Source organism: Tyto alba, unplaced genomic scaffold (assembly GCF_018691265.1).
Source record: "Tyto alba isolate M040663 unplaced genomic scaffold, T.alba_DEE_v4.0 Super-Scaffold_26, whole genome shotgun sequence".
Taxonomy (NCBI): domain Eukaryota; kingdom Metazoa; phylum Chordata; class Aves; order Strigiformes; family Tytonidae; genus Tyto; species Tyto alba.
This window is the reverse complement of record NW_024881300.1, coordinates 345,614-361,912: the sequence shown is the minus strand read 5'-3', so window position 1 is coordinate 361,912 and position 16,299 is coordinate 345,614. Positions and strand designations below refer to the sequence as shown.

At 54.1% G+C, this 16,299-nt stretch overlaps 1 protein-coding gene across 1 annotated transcript; it reads left to right on the top strand.

Moving 5' to 3' along the window:
* Positions 1 to 9,238: 9,238 nt before the first annotated feature.
* Positions 9,239 to 15,425, top strand: LOC122152418 (maestro heat-like repeat-containing protein family member 7). The gene is made up of 13 exons (XM_042797320.1): positions 9,239 to 9,272; positions 9,847 to 9,986; positions 10,269 to 10,360; positions 10,541 to 10,690; positions 10,892 to 11,046; positions 11,401 to 11,548; positions 12,044 to 12,181; positions 12,619 to 12,795; positions 13,081 to 13,242; positions 13,726 to 13,827; positions 14,235 to 14,337; positions 14,627 to 14,686; positions 14,979 to 15,425. Exons 2-13 carry the CDS (start codon positions 9,965 to 9,967, stop codon positions 15,113 to 15,115), a joined length of 1,446 nt encoding a protein of 481 aa, XP_042653254.1. The 5' UTR covers positions 9,239 to 9,272; positions 9,847 to 9,964; the 3' UTR covers positions 15,116 to 15,425.
* Positions 15,426 to 16,299: the final 874 nt, after the last annotated feature.

Sequence of the window (16,299 nt, the reverse complement as noted above, 5' to 3'; positions counted from 1 at the left end):
AGGAAATGCAGTCTGTCTTAGGAATATTGTTTACGGCCAAAGAAAGATCTATGATTAGACAAGCGGGAATGCGGATGTGGGAGAGAAGGCACCAACAAGGCCCTCCTGGAGAACAGAAGTGGCCTAACCAGAATGCAAACTGGAATAACCAAAATGCCTGTGATAGGCAAAATATGTCAGATTTAAGAGAATTGGTTATACAGGGCATTAGGGAAGCAGTTCCAAGGGGGCAAAATATTAACAAGGCTTTTAGCGAACGTCAGGGGAGGGACGAGTCTCCTACGGACTGGCTAGAGAGGTTGTGAAAAAATTTACAGATGTATTCTGGAGTGGACCCAGCCTCTCAGTCAGAGAAGCATTATTAAAAACCCAATTTGTAGCCAGATCCTGGGGAGATATAAGAAAGAAACTGGAAAAGTTGGATGATTGGCAAAATTGAGGACTGCAGGAGTTGTTGAGGGAAGCTCAGGAAGTGTATGTACAGAGAGATGAGGAGAAGCAGAAAACGAAAGCAAAAATATTTGTAGCGACGGTCCAGGAAACTCAGCAAAAGGAACAACCGAGAATGATCTCAAAAACTCCCAGATCGGAAGGTAAAAAAGGACAGTCAATGACCCCGAGGGAGAGGAATAGGGGTTCTCCCAGGGGAATACCCGAATGTTATTATTGTGGGCAGAAGAGACATATCAAACGGCATTGTCAGAAGCGAATGAAAGATGAAGAGATGTTTAAGAATGAAGAATAGGGGTTTCAGGGGCTACATATTTTTGGGACCAGAATAGTAACGGAGCCCTTGATAAATTTAAAAATAGGTCCCCAAGGAGAGGAAGTGACATTTTTAGTAGATACAGGGGCTGAAAAATCTACGGTCCAGCATATTCCTAGAGGTTGTCAAATCAGCAGGGATACAACCTGGTGGTGGGTGCTAAAGGAGAACCTTTTAGAGTCCCCATTATTAAGAATGTAGAAATTGAATCAAAAAATCGAATATGCGTAGGAGACTTTTTATTAGTTGAAGAAGCAGAACACAACCTCTTAGGATGAGATTTAATTATTAAATTAGGTATAGGGTTAGAGGTAGAGAAACAAAATATCTCGGTAAAGTTGTATCACTTAACTGAAGAGGATGAAAAGCGTATAACCCAGAAAGTTTAGTACAATAAAGGAGAAATAGGAAAATTGGATATTGAACCGCTAGGAGTGGAAATAATAAACCCAAGAGAACCAATAAGAATTAGATACTATCCAATCTCATTAGAAGGAAGACAAAGATTAAAACCAATAATTGACAACTTAATTCAAAAAGGGACTTTGGAGCCTTGCATGTCCCCACATAATACACCCATCCTTCCATTTAAGAAACCAGACGGTAGTTATCAGCTAGTTCAGGATCTGAGAGCTGTCAACCAGAGGACCATCACTAGGTTCCCGGTAGTGGCAAATCCATACACTTTATTGAAGCAAGTATCCCCTGAACATATCTGGTACAGTGTAATAGATTTAAAGGATGCTTTTTGGGCTTGCCCACTATCGGAAGCCGGTAGGGATTATTTCACCTTTGAGTGGGAAGATCCGGACACAGGCAGAAAACAGCAACTAAGGTGGACAGTATTACCTCAAGGTTTTACTGAATCTCCAAATTTGTTTGGACAGGCACTAGAAAACTTACTCACGTTCTTTGAAACTAAAGGTGAAGTAAAACTCCTACAATATGCAGATGATTTGTTAACAGCAGGGAAATCGGAAAAGGAGGTTTGGGAAAACACTATAGATTTATTGAATTTTCTTGGAGAAAGGGGACTGAAAGTGTCACGGAGTAAACTGCAATTTACTGAACCGGAGGTGAAATACTTAGGGCATTGGATCACTAAAGGGAAGAAAAAATTAGACCCAGACAGGATAGCAGGGATAGTTGCCTTGCCGGCTCCAAAAACAAAGAGAAATTTGACAATTACTAGGACTGCTGTGATATTGCAGACAATGGATAGAGGGGTTCAGTGAGAAGGTAAAGTTTTTATATGAAAAACTGACTTCGAACGTGATAAAATGGTTGTCACAGGATGATGAAAAACTCCAAAGCCTTAAGGATACCCTGGTAACGGCTCCTGTATTGAGCCTCCCAGACCTAAATAAACCGTTTCAACTCTTTGTAAATACCAGTAATTATACTGCCTATGGAGTGCTTACTCAGGATTGGGCTGGAAGTAAAAAGCCCGTGGGATATTTTTCGAAACTATTAGATCCGGTAAGCAGAGGATGGCCAATGTGTTTGCAAGCAGTGGTGGCTGTGGCCTTGTTAGTCGAAGAAGCTAGGAAGGTTACATTCGGGGGATCTTTAGTAGCATATGCTCCTCATGACATTAGAGGAATCCTCCAACAGAAAGCAGATAAATGGCTTACCGACAATAGATTATTAAAATACAAATCTATTTTAATTCACTCCTCCAATTTGGATTTAAGGACGACTGCGGCACAGAACCCAGCACAGTTTTTGTTTGGGGGATGGGAGGAGGCTTCAGTACTCGAGCATAGCTGTATAGATTTAGTAGAGTTGCAAACAAAGATTAGACCAGATCTAGAGGAAGAAGAGTTGGGGGAAGGGGAAAGATTATTTATAGATGGATCTTCGCGAGTGATTGAAGGGAAGAGAAAATCAGGATATGCCATCATAGATGGGAACAATTTTGAAGTAATAGAATCCGGGCCACTGAGTGCCAGCTGGTCAGTGCAGGCGTGTGAATTATATGCCCTTTTGAGGGCATTGAAAAGATTACAAAATAAGAAAGGGACAATTTTTACGGATTCAAAATATGCTTATGGAATAGTCCACACCTTTGGAAGAATATGGGAGGAAAGGGGTTTAATGAATACCCAGGAAAAGGGATTAGTACATGAAGAACTAATAAAACAAATATTGCAGGCTATATGAGAACCTGAGGCGATAGCTATAACTCATGGTAGAGGACACCAAAAAGGGTTACAATTTAGAATTAGGGGAAATAATTTAGCAGATGAAGAAGCCAAGCGAGCAGCTCTCTTACCCTTGACAACCCTTCAGCAACCAGGACTAAAAGAGGAACAAGCGAATGAACGAAATGCTTATTCTGAATGTGAAATATTGGAATATGAAAAATTAGGAGCTAAACAGAAAGACGATAAATGGATTTTGCCAGATGGCAGGGAAAAGTTACCAAAACGGTATGCCAGAAGGATATTGCAAAGGTTACATCAACAGACACATTGGGGAGCTAGAGCTCTTGTGGATCAGTTCCTAAAATTTTATGGGTGCATAGGAAGTTTTGAAATTGCAAAACAAGAGGTGCAGGGTTGTTTAATTTGTCAGAAAATTAATAAGAAACAAATAAGACAGACACCAAAAGGAGGGAGGCCTCTGGCTCACTGACCCTTTGAAAGGATACAGGTGGATTTTACTGAATTACCAAAGGTGGGACGTTATAAGTATCTTTTGGTGGTCATTGACCAGCTAACCCACTGGGCTGAGGCATTCCCTGCTACAAGAGCCACAGCTCAGACAGTAGCAAAGCAACTACTTGAGAAAATCATTCCCCGATACTGGGATGATTAAAGTAATCGACTCAGATCAAGGATCTCATTTTACATCTAAGATTCTTAAAAATGTTATATCAGCTTTGGGAATCCAATGGGACTATCACATTCCCTGGCATCCCCAAAGTTCTGGAAGAGTGGAAAGGGTAAATCAGCCTCTAAAACATCAGTTATCCAAACTTACGATTGAGACAAAAATGACAATGGATAAAGTGTCTTCCCCTGGCCTTGTTAAATATCAGAACTATGCCAAATTCAGGAACTGGAATTTCACCTTTTGAAATGTTGTATGGAATGCCTTATACCCAAGGGTTGCCAATAGATCATCCCAAATTGGAAGATATGACTATTCAACATTATATCATAGAATTAAACAAAAACATGCAGGAGCTCAGGGCTAAAGGGCTATTAGCCCAGAGCACCCCTTTGGATTTTGCAATACACAACATTCAGCCAGGGGACAAAGTGCTGGTAAAAAGCTGGGAAGAAGATAGCTTTAACCCTCGATGGGAAGGTCCATTTCTAGTTCTTTTAACTACAGAAACTGCGATAAGGACGGCTGAAAAGGGATGGACACATGCATTACGGGTGAAGGGACCTATAAAGGAATGGAGGGTCATAACTGAACCTGGAAATACCAAACTCACCTTTAAAAGGACTTGATGGAATGGCTGAGGGAGGTTCATATTGACTTCTGTAAAAAGGTAAATTCTAATTGAACAGCGTATAGAAAGCAGACTGTACTTTTTAGTTAAAGCAACCCGCTTTTCCTCACCTTTTCCAAGCACTTGTTTGTGTTGGAAGTCCAGTATTGGGTAAAAAAATTCCTCTCACGTACAAAGGAGAGAGGCACACCCCAGTAAAAGCCGGAGAGGGCAAGGCCGGAGGGAATTGGTGCTGCAGCTGACAAGGTGTGCCGAGGGCTGCAACCCCTGGGGCGGTGACCGCTGGGCATTATGATCCTGACCGGACCTCTCTTGGTATGGGTCCTGACTGGAACCCTGCGGGAAGGTGTGGACTCCTCTTCCCACCATTGCAGTGAGTGTGTTGCTGTAACAATGCAAGGTGATAGAGTCTCCCATACATTGATATACCATGGCCACTACGAATGTAAAGGGCAGATCATGGGTGATTGCATATATAACCAAACCAAATATAAACTCTGCAAGGATCTTTCAGCCAACATGGTCATGTGCTATAATCCTGAAGTACTTCCAACTCTCTATTGGATAGAATTGAAAACAGAGGGATCCATGAAGAAAGGGAAATATAAATATGACGGATGGAAAACTTTGTCCGTAAGTAATCAGGTTTATAGTCCTAATTGCCTGGTATCGGTCATTTTTGATGCCTACCAAGTGGTAGATAGGGACTATTACTCAGCTGTGGAGATTTAAATCAGAGGAGACAATATGGGAAAACTGAAAAATACATGTGTATGAATTGTGGAAATTCTTATCTCGCCTCTGGGGTCCACGGAGGCCACTTGTGTGGAAATACATGGGAGGGTGTGTGTTGGGCAACCGCTAACTGGGGCTAGGAATATCATTGTCCCCACCTGAAGACCAAATTGGAAAAGATCAAGGCAAACTCAAGTTGTGGACTTTATAACTGTATGCTGATCAATTGGACAATTATAGATCCCTTGTCTTAGAGAGTAACAAAAAAGGTAACAGATTTCGGAATCAAGATTTGGGCCTCTGGTTATGATCCAGGAGCCATAATCCGAATAATTTATCATCAAGAAGTAAGGCAAACCATACAACACCATTTGTTATTCAACTCATTTTATCATGAAATGGAAACAGGAGTCCAGTATGAAATTCCCATAGTTGCTAAAAATCTGTTTGTGAACCTTGCTGAAAATATAGCAAAAGCGCTAAAAGTAACTAATTGTTATGTGTGTGGAGGGACAAATCAGGGAGAACACTGGCCTTGGGAAGCCTTGGAGAGTAATATAACTGACCCTAAGATAGGGAAAGTGAATAAACAGGATAGAAAACAACAGTGAATTTTACAAACTAATATAATAGGGAGAAGCTGTTTCCAACATTTAGCTAAGGAAGGGGAACCGGTGGGAAATTTAATTTGTGAAGGAGGCTATATATGGAATAGAACAAGAAAGGATTGGGATAAATAGGGAAATCCAATGGCAATAAATCCACAAGCGGCCAACTGGACCAGTGGTAAAAATATACCTAATGGTTGGCCTGCACCAGAGGGACACTATTGGATTTGTGGAAAATTAGCCTTCGCATCTTTACCAAAGAATTGGGTTGGGTCATGTATAGTAGGTACCATAAGACCTAGCTTCTTCTTGTTGCCCATAGGTAAAGGAGAACGACTGGGGGTTCCTGTGTATACAGATTCTGATCAAATGAGAGGATACAAGAGAGATTTACAAATTGGGAATTGGAAAGATAATGATTGGCCTCCAGAGAGAATAATAGCCTATTATGATCCTGCAACATGGGCAGAGGATGGATCTTGGGGCTACCGAACTCCGATATATATATGTTAAACAGGATGATACAGATACAAGCAGTAGTTGAAACAGTAGTGACCAAAACTGGAGATGCATTAAGCCTACTTGCAAAACAAAACACAAAAATGAGAACTGCAATATACCAAAATCGTTTAGCATTGGACTACCTGTTGGCACAAGAAGGGGGAGTTTGTGGGAAATTTAACCTCACCAATTGTTGTATACAAATAGATGACAAAGGAAGGGCTATAGATGAACTGGTTAGAGAAATGAAGAAAGTAGCCCATGTCCCCGTGCAAACGTGGAATGGATTTGACGTTGGAAATTTGGGATCATGGAGGTCATTCTTTAATGGTGATTGGTTTACTAAAGTGGGTATTGTACTCCTAGGAATATTTGGAGGGTTGTTAATTATCCCTTGTATAATTCCATGTTTTATTCGATTGATACAATCAGTGGTGCAGAGTATGCAATTGGAGATGAAAGGTGACAAAATGCCATTAATGATGCTGGAAACTAAAACAACCCCAAATTTGACTGCAGCACGGAAAGCTGTTATCGAATTGGAAACCAAGACACGAATCAATGAAATGGACAAAAGCAGAGGGGGGAGTTGTGGGAAACATAGGCATGATTCGTGTCAAGAGAGAGTGTGGTGTGATAAGTGTAATTGTTGTAGCCTGTGTGGATCTGGGGTGAGCTGTGATCAGTATGACATGTATAGCAGTTGTAGTGAATGTTGGAATCAAACTGAGAACGTGTGAGACCAAGAAGAAAATGTACCTTTAACTTGAAACACTGTAAGCACTGCTGCCTTTTAGAAACACTCCTTAACACCCTCCTGGAGCTGAGACAACAGCCGTTTAGAAAAAGCCTGCCGAAAGCTGAGACCCTGAGACTTTTAAAGGACCCGATGAGAAGAAAGCACGCCAAGAGGTGGAAACCTTCAAACTTCCAAAAGATCCCCTGGGAGGAGGACACTACCCCAGCGCTTCAAAGGACCCCATGGACTGAGCCCCAATTCAGAGCAGCAATTCTTGTTCCTACTCCTGGGGGCCAGAGGGCTGCTCCTGCTCTCTCCTCCCCGGCGCATTCATCTTTTGTGTATGTGCAGGGCCTCGGTACGTGTGTGACTGGCAGGTTTTCTGCATTTTTGTGATTGGTCTCTCTTGTGTCTCTTAAACAGAAAAACTCGAGAAGTACTCCAGAGGAAAGAAAGAAGTGCAAAGAACTGGTGAAGAAAGAGGTGCCAGTCAAGGAGGGCATGTAGGTGAGTTCTGGTTTTAAATTATCTGGACGGTGTTGCAGCCAAAAGCCTTGTCTTAAACAATTGAAAGGAGCTGAACTCCTGGGTATTTTCCATTCTCACACAGTTCTCTACTGCTATGGACTTTACCGGCCACAGTCCTGGACTCTGGGCCTGTGCTGTAGTGAGGTCAGAGCAGGTATTCAGGAAAACAAAAGTGTGCTTTTCCAAAACGCTTACGAGACAGAAGGCAATAGCTGGCTGTAGACATGTGGGAAGACACAGAAGTGGGCAGTGTCGCTCGGCATGAGAACAGTGATGTGGGTACAGCCATAGTGTGAGAGTTTTCACGGCCCGGAGCAGCACAGGAGGAATTTTCAGGCTGCAAGGGTGGCTGCCAGGGGTATGTGAACGCCTTCTCCCGAGTGTGGAGCTGGGCAGGGGAGAGGACAGTGCTGTTGCTGTTGGTGTGCAGCAGGTGACAGTGGGAAGCTACTCTCAGGACATGGAATTAGGAGCTGACGTCTTGGTACTACCAGAGGGTGATGATGCCCAGTGAGCAGAGCTGCCGGGCAGCGACCCCAGCTGCCAGCGTGTCATGGGCTGAAGGACTCCAGCTGCCGGCATGCCACAGGGATGGCCAAGCTCTGATCAAGCTGTCGGCTGGAAGAGTGCAAGCCTGCCCGAGGAGTCACGCCGTGCTTCATCTGCAGCCATCAATCTGCAGAGGAATGTGGGGAGGGGAATGCCAGGGCCAGGACCGGCAGGTGGGAATCGCTCTTCTCGGGAGCGGTTGGCTCAAGGTCCATAACCAGTACCCGTTGTTTTAATTCGAAGTCCGTAACGATTCCTGTAGTGATCAAGGCAAACGTCACGCTAGTTACCTGTTCCTGAGGGCCTTAACATACCTTATATTCTCATAGCAGCTATAACTCCATATTAAAATCAAAATCATACTCTAAACTAAAATCAGAATGATCTTCTAGGATCCAAGCTATTTTATTAGGGTGTCTGTAACACAACTGGTGGAGTTGCTGGCTGGGTGTGAACAAGCTGCTGCCCGCCTGCCTGCCGCAAGCAGGGCTGCTCCCTGCGTGCTTTGAATGCAAACTGCATCTACGCCACGAAAACGGATTGCCTTTCCCCGGCACGTGAAGGGGGGCAGGGGCTTGGCACAAGCGCTGGCCGGGGAGACACAGCCCGTTCCCATCTACCCTTCACACGGGGGGAGTCTTAGACAGTCAGCACAAACAGGATGGGTCCAGACCTTCCCTTTGCAGCAGGGTCAGTGTGGGGTGAAGGGTTTTGAAAGCGGATTGCCTTTCCCCGGCCCGTGACTACAGCAACCAGGCAAACACAGGCGGTACAGTCGGGGCAGCAGGTTTCTTGCCCTGCTGCAGGCTGCACAGGGCAGCAGGCACGGGGCTGCTGGACTGGGACCCCCCGGCGTCCCCGGCTCCTTTTCAGCTGCACCTCCTTGTCCCTCTTTCCCCCTGACGCTGTCCTTTCCAGTCTTTTGCCTGCTAGGTTTTCCCTTTCTGCTGTCACCAGTTTCACTCTGGGCCGACGAGTGTTCTCCTTTCGTGGTCTGCCATCTCCAACAGTTTCTTCCTTTCTAAAGTGGTTGTTTGCACCTCAAGCCAGGGTTGATGACCACAGAGGTCAGTGACAGCTTCCGTAGGTAATGAGAGGGCAGACACACCATCCGGAAGCGTCTATCCTCCCCACTGCCCACCTTGGAAATGGCAAGAAATCTCTATAAGGCCAAAAGAAGGAGCAGCCTGGAAGTTGTTCAAAGCAGTCGGCTGTGGTTTGGATCCCAGTGAGATCCGTGTGCTTAGAGAAGACTTTTCTGAAAGGCTCCTCACGTTCTGTGTCTCTTAGGCTGTAGAGGAGGACACGGATTAAAGATGTTAAAGAGGCAGTGGAGAGAAGAGAACATTTCTTTGGGGTTTCCTGTTCTGACAGCATCTGGTAAGTGATACTGGAACGGTCCCATCGACAGGCGCGTCCCCAGAGAGTGGAGGAGAGGAGCAGGCGTAAACCTCTTTTGCTTCCTGGTGCCGGGAGAGATTTTCAGCGTGGGAGAAAGGAGCTGACTGTGAGGTGCCAGAAGGTGCCGAGGCGCAAAGAGAGCACTCCACGGAGGGGGAGAAGCAGGGGTGTCCCAGATGGGTCCCGGGGCCGTGGCAGGCATGTGAACACGGGGCTCTGGGCTGAGCCGGAGGGTCCCGGAGCGTTCTGAGGGGGCCAGAAGGAGAGCTGGGGGCCTGGGGCACCCTGAGAGGAGGGCCTGTGGGCCAATGCTGAGCTGGGTGCCTACCCCCCGCGGTGCAGCCCCTGCCCCTCCCGGCCTGGGTGGCGGGTCACAATGGGCCCCTGTGACACCCCACGACACCATCTCGAGCCCGCGCGGCTGCAGCCCCGCAGTGTCTGACCAGACAGCGATGGGACAGGGCAGGAGCTCGGAGCTGGCGAGGCGCAGCCCAAGTCTTTCCCCGCCCCCCCCGGCAGTTTCCCTTAAGCTGCACCCCCCTTCCGCCCCCAGCCCCTTTCCTCCATTTTGCAGGACGGCGGAGGGACCCCCCCTCCACCCCAGGGTGGCCTGGGAGGAGGTGGGGGCTCCCCAGGAGAGCAGCTCTCTGCTGGAGCCCCACGAGGTGTCCATGGTGCAGCCGCTGCAGGCCGGTGAGTGAGGGGCCCCCGGGGCTGGGCAGGCTTGGGGCCAGTGAGCACCACCGGCTCAATGCCAGCATCCCATTGCCTCGGCACCTTGGCAGCTGGGGGGCCGCTGGTCCCAGGGGTGCGAGAGTGCCGGGGCTGCTCGGGGCTGGCGGCTGGCCCCAGCACAGCCTCCCCCCTCGGCTCTGCTGAATTCCGTGCTCTTTGCACTGCTTGGGAGGCTTCTTGGCAAAGATCCCTGCTGCCTCCCCAGCGACGACTCTTCTGTGTTTCCCAACCTCCGTGCAGGCGACCCATGGTCAGAGGAGCCTCCCCAGCCAGGACGGGATTCTGAGAGCACCTGGTCGCTGTCTTCGTTCGACAGCAGCGACATGACGACGGTGAGGAGCTCCCCCCTCGCTGGGACTCTTGTCCGTGTCATCGGCAGGAGCCTCGGCTTGTGTGAGCAAAGGGATGCGGAGCTGTTGGCACCACTCAGCCAAGCTGCACTGTCGGGGTGCTCGGCGTGACACGTCTTCCCTCCCTCCCTCCCTCCCTCCCTGCCTCCCTTCCTGGAGCAGGTGTTTGGAGAACACCTCCAGCCTTCGCAGATGACAGAAGTTCTCCTGGTGGCCATTGAGGCCTTGGCATCAGACGACGCCTCCGACAGGCAGATGGGCAGCAGCGTCGTGGACATGGCCGTGAGAGACCCTGCCGGCTGGCTGACGGATGTAAGTGCCCCGGGGCTGGATGGCCCTGCCCGTGAGCCCTGCCAGGCCTTGTTCTTCCCTCCTTCCCGAAGGCAGCTCTCGCGGGCCCCCGAAGCCATTGGAAGGCAGCAGAGAGCGAGGCGAAGGGCAGCAGTTTCAGCAGCAGCCGGGGCGATGGCTGCACTCCAGCGGCAGCACCGCCTGCCCCTGTGTCCCCTCCAGGTGCCAAAGGTGACGAGGTCCATCCACAGAACCGTGGAGCGCATCCAGAGCGAGCCAGCCCGGCACAGCCTGGACTCGCTCCTTCTCCTGCTGATCAAGTGGTGCTCCGAAGAAGTGGTGGGGAGCCTGCTGAAGATCTCTCCGGCCTGTGACAGGTCCTGGTCTGGGCAGCCCGGGGTGGGGGGGCTTGTTTCCCCATGGGGAGAGGGGCCTGGGCAATGTGAGGACCCCCCTGAGGAGCAGGGCCCTCCATCCCCCTGCGCTTCCCAGTGCCGGTGGGTCAGCCAGGCCTGCAGCAGGCCAAGCTGGCGAAGCGAGCTCGCTCCTCCCTGCCTCCTGGGGCAGCCCAGCTCAGCCCCCTGTGCCTGCCCGGGCAGGGCCCCCGGGCACCCCAAGGGAGGGAGGTGGGCAGGGCCGGGGCTGCAGCCCCGCCTGGCTCCGGAGGAGCTGGCTCGGGCACGGCGCAGTGGCCGAGGCAGCCCTGCTGAGCGAACGCTCTGGGTCTGCAGCGCTGCCCTGGCCATGTGGGAGGTGATGCTCTCCGTGCCTTGGGCTTTGTGGTACGTCTCGATGGAGCTGCTCGACGTGCTCCAGGACCAGAAGCTGCGCAAGGTGTTCAGCTCTGACACGGAGGATGCCTGCATCTACCCCTTGTTTGTGAGTGAGCGTGCACCCACCTCCCCTTCGGGGCTGTGCCTGCCGCCCCCGGGAAACAGGCCCGGCCCCCTCCCGCTCTGCCTGCCTCCAAACGGCCCCTTCCTCCAGTCCAGACGGACACAGCCCCCGAGCCAGGGGCAGCAGGGACCTGCCCAGCACCCGCCAGAGCCCGGGCCAGAGCCCTGGGGCCACCCCGTGCTGCTTTGGCCCTGCTGAAAACGCACGAAGCCTGCCCCTGCCCGGGCGCTGCTCTGCTTCCCCCCTGCCTGCGCATCCCCCTGCCTGGCTCTGCAGCCTGGAGCTCTGGGGCAGGGGCAGAGAAAGGGGCACGAGCCAGAGCCAGGCCAGTTGCTGGGCCCGGGGCAGAGGCATGGGCCCTCTGCGGGGGCTTCGAGGGGAGAGGAGGCCCCCCCTGCGTGTCGTGCTCCTCTGTGCCAGCGTGGGGGAGGCAGCCCTGCAGGCTCTGCCGGGCTCTCACCGCTGTCTCCTTTGTAGCTGCTGGTCTGCACTGGCATTGACCCCGAGGAGTTTGCTGCCCTCTACAAAGCCCAGCGGTACCTGAGGCATCCGAGCCCGCTGATGCTCTCGCTGGTGCTCAGGGTCCTCCTGACGCTTTCCAAGAGCCCGGAGATGGTGAGCCAGGGTGGAGTCAAGCGGAGCCGTGTTGTAGCAGCCGGGGCCTGGGGCAGTGGGCAACGGGGCGGCTTGGCCTTGCAAGGCTGGGAGTCAGAATGTGGGCTGCCAGCTCCGAGCACCCTCCCTGCCTGCTCTGGAGGAGGGGCCTGGTGGGTGCCCGGGGAGCCCTCCAGGCCCAGGGGGTTCCCGATCCCTCTGCCCCTTCGGGCCGGTGGGAAAAAGGGGTGGCTGAGCAGGGGCTGCTGCTCTCCCGCCCTTCCTCGTGCTTGCTCTGCATCCTCGTCAGTGGCCACTGCCTGCCAGGAGGCTGCTGCGGTGGCTCCCGTGGTACCTGCTGGGGAGTGGGCTGGGAGCCTGGTGCTCAGCGACCGGTGAATTTTGGCCAGGGCAGGCTTTCGCCGTGTCACGGTAAGGAAATGGTGTGTTTCGCCCAGGCCAGAAGAATGCCCGTGCTGGTGCCAGACCTCGTGGAGACCCTGCAGGACGCCAGTGCTGACGTCCAGACGAAGGCCCTGCTGTTCTTCAGGAACCTGCTGGGCCACCTGAAGCAGGAGGAGGCCAGCCTCATCGCTCTGCAGCTGGCGGAGAAGCTCCTGCCCCTCTTCGATGACGTAAGGCTGCCGTGGGAGCCTCAGCTCTCCAGACGGGCCCTCGGCAAAGACAGCTGCCCTTCAGCCCGAGCCAGCATCCTCAGGGCTCCTCAGCCCCGGTCCTCACTCCCCTGGTGCAGCCTCTCGGGGCTCTGGGGCCGTGGAGCCTGCAGATCTGGCCCGCAGCTCCTGTGTTGAGGATCCGACCCCAGAGCATCTCCCCTCCCGTCAGCCACGCTAACGGCCCTGCTCGCTGCGGGCAGGGAGCGGCTGGTGCTGAAGGCCCTCTGTCCTCCTCCCTGCCAGGAATGCAGCCAGCTGCGGGAGCTCTCCATCAGCCTCTTCCGAGAGGTGGTGAAGGCTGTGGCGAAGCAGGGGAGAAACAAGAAGAAGATGGCGCTGCAAGTGCAGAAAGTGCTGCTCCCGCTGCTGCTCCACGTGGCCGACCGGAGCGAGAGCGTGGCCCAGGTGCAGTGAGCAGTGTCTCGGGGAAGGAGGTGCCGGCACCGCGGGGGTGTCTGGGGCCTGAGGGGCAAGGGCTGCTGGATGTCAGAGCCTGGGAACGTGTGTCACCTCGGGGTGCCACCGCTCCCCTCCTTCCCTGCACGGGTCCCCCCACTGCCCGCCTTCTCCTCCCGCGCTGCTGCCTGCTGCAGAGGTGGATGGGGAGGTGGGGTTCCCCGCCAGCCCTGCTCTCCCCATTCAGCCCTCCTCCAGCACATCCCAGAGGGAGGGTCCCTGCAGCCCCAGCCCCAGCAGGGCCGGAGAGCCCCGCACAGACATTTCCCCAAATGCCAGGCCTGCCCTGCCCTGCCTGCTCCTCTCCTCCCGAGGGGCTGGGAACGGCCCGCAGCCTGGCCGCGAGGAGGAGGAGGCGGCGGAGGAGGAGGAGGCCGCCGGGTCTCCTTCCGCAGGCTGTGGTGCCATCTGGCAGCCTCTGCTTCTCTGCAGGCCTCCAGGGACACCCTCGCTGGCTGTGCAGAGTTCCTGGGGTGGACGAGGCTCAGCTCCCTGGCCAAGACATGTGAGACACGCCTGATTGGGGAGTGCTTGGTGAGGACGACCCCCAAATCCCCGGGCCGGGCTGGACGAGGGCTGCCTGCCGCGCCTGGGGTGCAGGCCGCGCAGCTCTGCCCCGCCTGCCCTGCTCCAGCCCGCAGCCCAGAGCCGGGAGCTGCCCCCTCCTCCCCTTCCCTCCAGCACGGAGGCCCCAGGGGCTCTCCTCCAGGCCCCTCTCGCCTCCCAGCCCTGGGCGCTGAAGGAGAGCCCGGCCCCTCTGGGCCCTGGCAGCAGGACGGAGGGGTCTCCCCAGCCCTGGGCCCCCTCTGCCCGCGGCTCTCCCTGAAGCTCAGCCCCCCCCGGGCTCTGGCTGGCAGCTGGGAATCGCCGGGGGGAGGAGGGACTGGTCTGGCTGGCCGGGGAGGGGCTGCAGCATCCCCGCGCCCTTGTGCTCTCTCCAGTTAGCGCCCGACAGGAGCAGGGCGGAAGAATATCTGCGCCAGAGCCTGCCGTACCTGAAGGACAGGCAGGCCAGCTTGCGAGAGGCGGCCGCCAGCTTCCTCGGTGAGCCAGCGCCCCTGGGGACCCTCTTGTGGCAGCCCGGCCCCAGCCCCCGCCGCTGCGCTGGCAGCGAGGGGCAGCCCTGGGGCTGCCAGAGCCCCGGCTGCCCCGAGGACGGCCCCGCAGGCAGGTGGGCTCGCTGGGAGCCTCAGCCTCAGCTCCCTCGGGTCCTGTCCTGCCCTGGGGACAGCCCTGCGGAGGGGGAGGAGGGCGTGCAGCCGAGCGAGGGCCGGGGGCCGTGCTGCGGGGAGTGGGCTGGGGAGCAGAGGTCTGAGGGGAGCTCTGTGCCTAGGGCTGGCTGCACAGCGCCTGCGGAACCTCAGCCAGGAGAAGCGCTGGGAGATCTGTAACGGTGAGGACGGGCAGTGCTGTGCTGGCTGGGGCTGCTGGGGCAGGGGCCAGAGCCCGGGCAGGCTGCTGCCGTGCCTGGCCGCGCTGCAGGGAGAGCTTTGCTCCGGGGGCAGAGGAGCGAGTCAGGGGCCCGCGGGGCGGTCTGAGCAGCAGCTGCCAGCTCGGCTGTTTGGCTGTTTGTCTCGCCTGCTCCTCCTGGCCGGGGCAGGGGATGCCTGGCTCTGGCACGCTCTGGAGGGGGCTCCTGGGGGGGGGCGGGGGATTGACGTCTGCTCTGCTTCCTTCCCTGGCAGCCCTCCTGCCCTTGGCGAAAGACCCCGAACTCTCGGTCAGGTCTGTGGCAGCTCACACCGTCTCAGTCCTGACCCTGACAGAGTGGAGCCCAACATGGAGATGGCGCCTGCGGTCGCTGGGCTGCTGGCTCTACTGAGCGCCGCAGGGATGAAACTCTTCGGAACGCGGCCCTGCCGACTTCTTTTCCACCAAGGCTGGAGCGACAAGCCCAGTCCCGAAGGGTCCTTCCCGTGGGGACCGCCCTGGGTGTGCTGAGCAGTGTCGTTCGTGGGCGCTGCCTGGAGGACAGCACGCTGGGAGCCAGGGTGTCCTTGTGACGCAGCCCCAGCTGCCCCGCCAGAGCCCAAAGCGCAGAGGGGAGGAGGAGAGAGGCTTTAGCCCAGGCTGCCCCTCCCGAGACAGCTGGGGGCGTGAAAAGGCCCCTGCGCTCTGCCCAGCTGGCGTGTTGTTTGTCCCAGCACCCAAATCCTGGCTTGTGCTGGGGAGCCGTGCTGGTTGGGACGGGGTTATGCTGTTCCATAGCGTAGGATGTCCCACTCAGCAGGGAAACTGGGCGGGTGGTTGGCAGGGGGCCGCTGCTCGGGGGGGGACTGGCTCGGCATCGGTCAGTTGGTGCTGAGCAGTTGTTTTCATTTGCATCACTTGTCTGTCCTGGGTTCTATTTCCCTGTCTTTGTCATTCTCCTTTTCGTTGCAATTTGATTTTGGTTTATTTCAGTTATTAAACTGTTCTTACCTCAACCCGTGACTTTTCTCACTTTCACCCTTCCTGCTGTGGTGGGAGTGAGCGAGCAGCTGCGCGGTGCTCACTTGCCGGCTGGGGTTAAACCACGACACTGTATGGCAATTTTGCCTTCTCGGGGGGGAAAAAAAAAAGAAAAAAAATTTTTTAAAAAATGGCTTTAGGTACCTGCTGTAGCGTTGCCTTGTCGGGTGCCCTCGGTGCATCTTTTGCCACGTGCAGAGGCTTTGCCAGCAGGGTGTGTGCAATTTCAGCAGGAAAGCTGCTGTACACCAAAGCTGGCACAGGGCAGCAAGGCAGGCGGGGGGGGTTGGCGTGCTCCCTGCAGGTGAGGACACTGCAGAAGTCTTTGCTGGCCAGGCAGGCTTCAGCCGGGGCGGGGAAGGCTGGGGGTCCGCTGCTCCGTGACGGGGCTGATCTAGTCTCGCTGCGTCACTCTCTTCCAGCTCACTGATTTTTTTCCATTCAGATTTTTACATCTTTTGTTGTTGGTTTTCTGCTCTTGAAGTCTTGAGTTCCTCACTCTGCAGGTTCCAACCATCCGCCCTCTCTGCAGCTTCCCTTTCCCACCGGGCAAGG

Excerpts from the sequence above, each read along its gene's own strand:
- LOC122152418 (XM_042797320.1), top strand. The coding sequence starts at position 9,965 with ATGGTGCAGCCGCTGCAGGCCG. Across the intron at positions 10,361-10,540 it reads ACAGCAGCGACATGACGACG|GTGTTTGGAGAACACCTCCA; the intron begins GTGAGGAGCTCC and ends TTCCTGGAGCAG. Across the intron at positions 14,338-14,626 it reads GGCGGCCGCCAGCTTCCTCG|GGCTGGCTGCACAGCGCCTG; the intron begins GTGAGCCAGCGC and ends CTCTGTGCCTAG.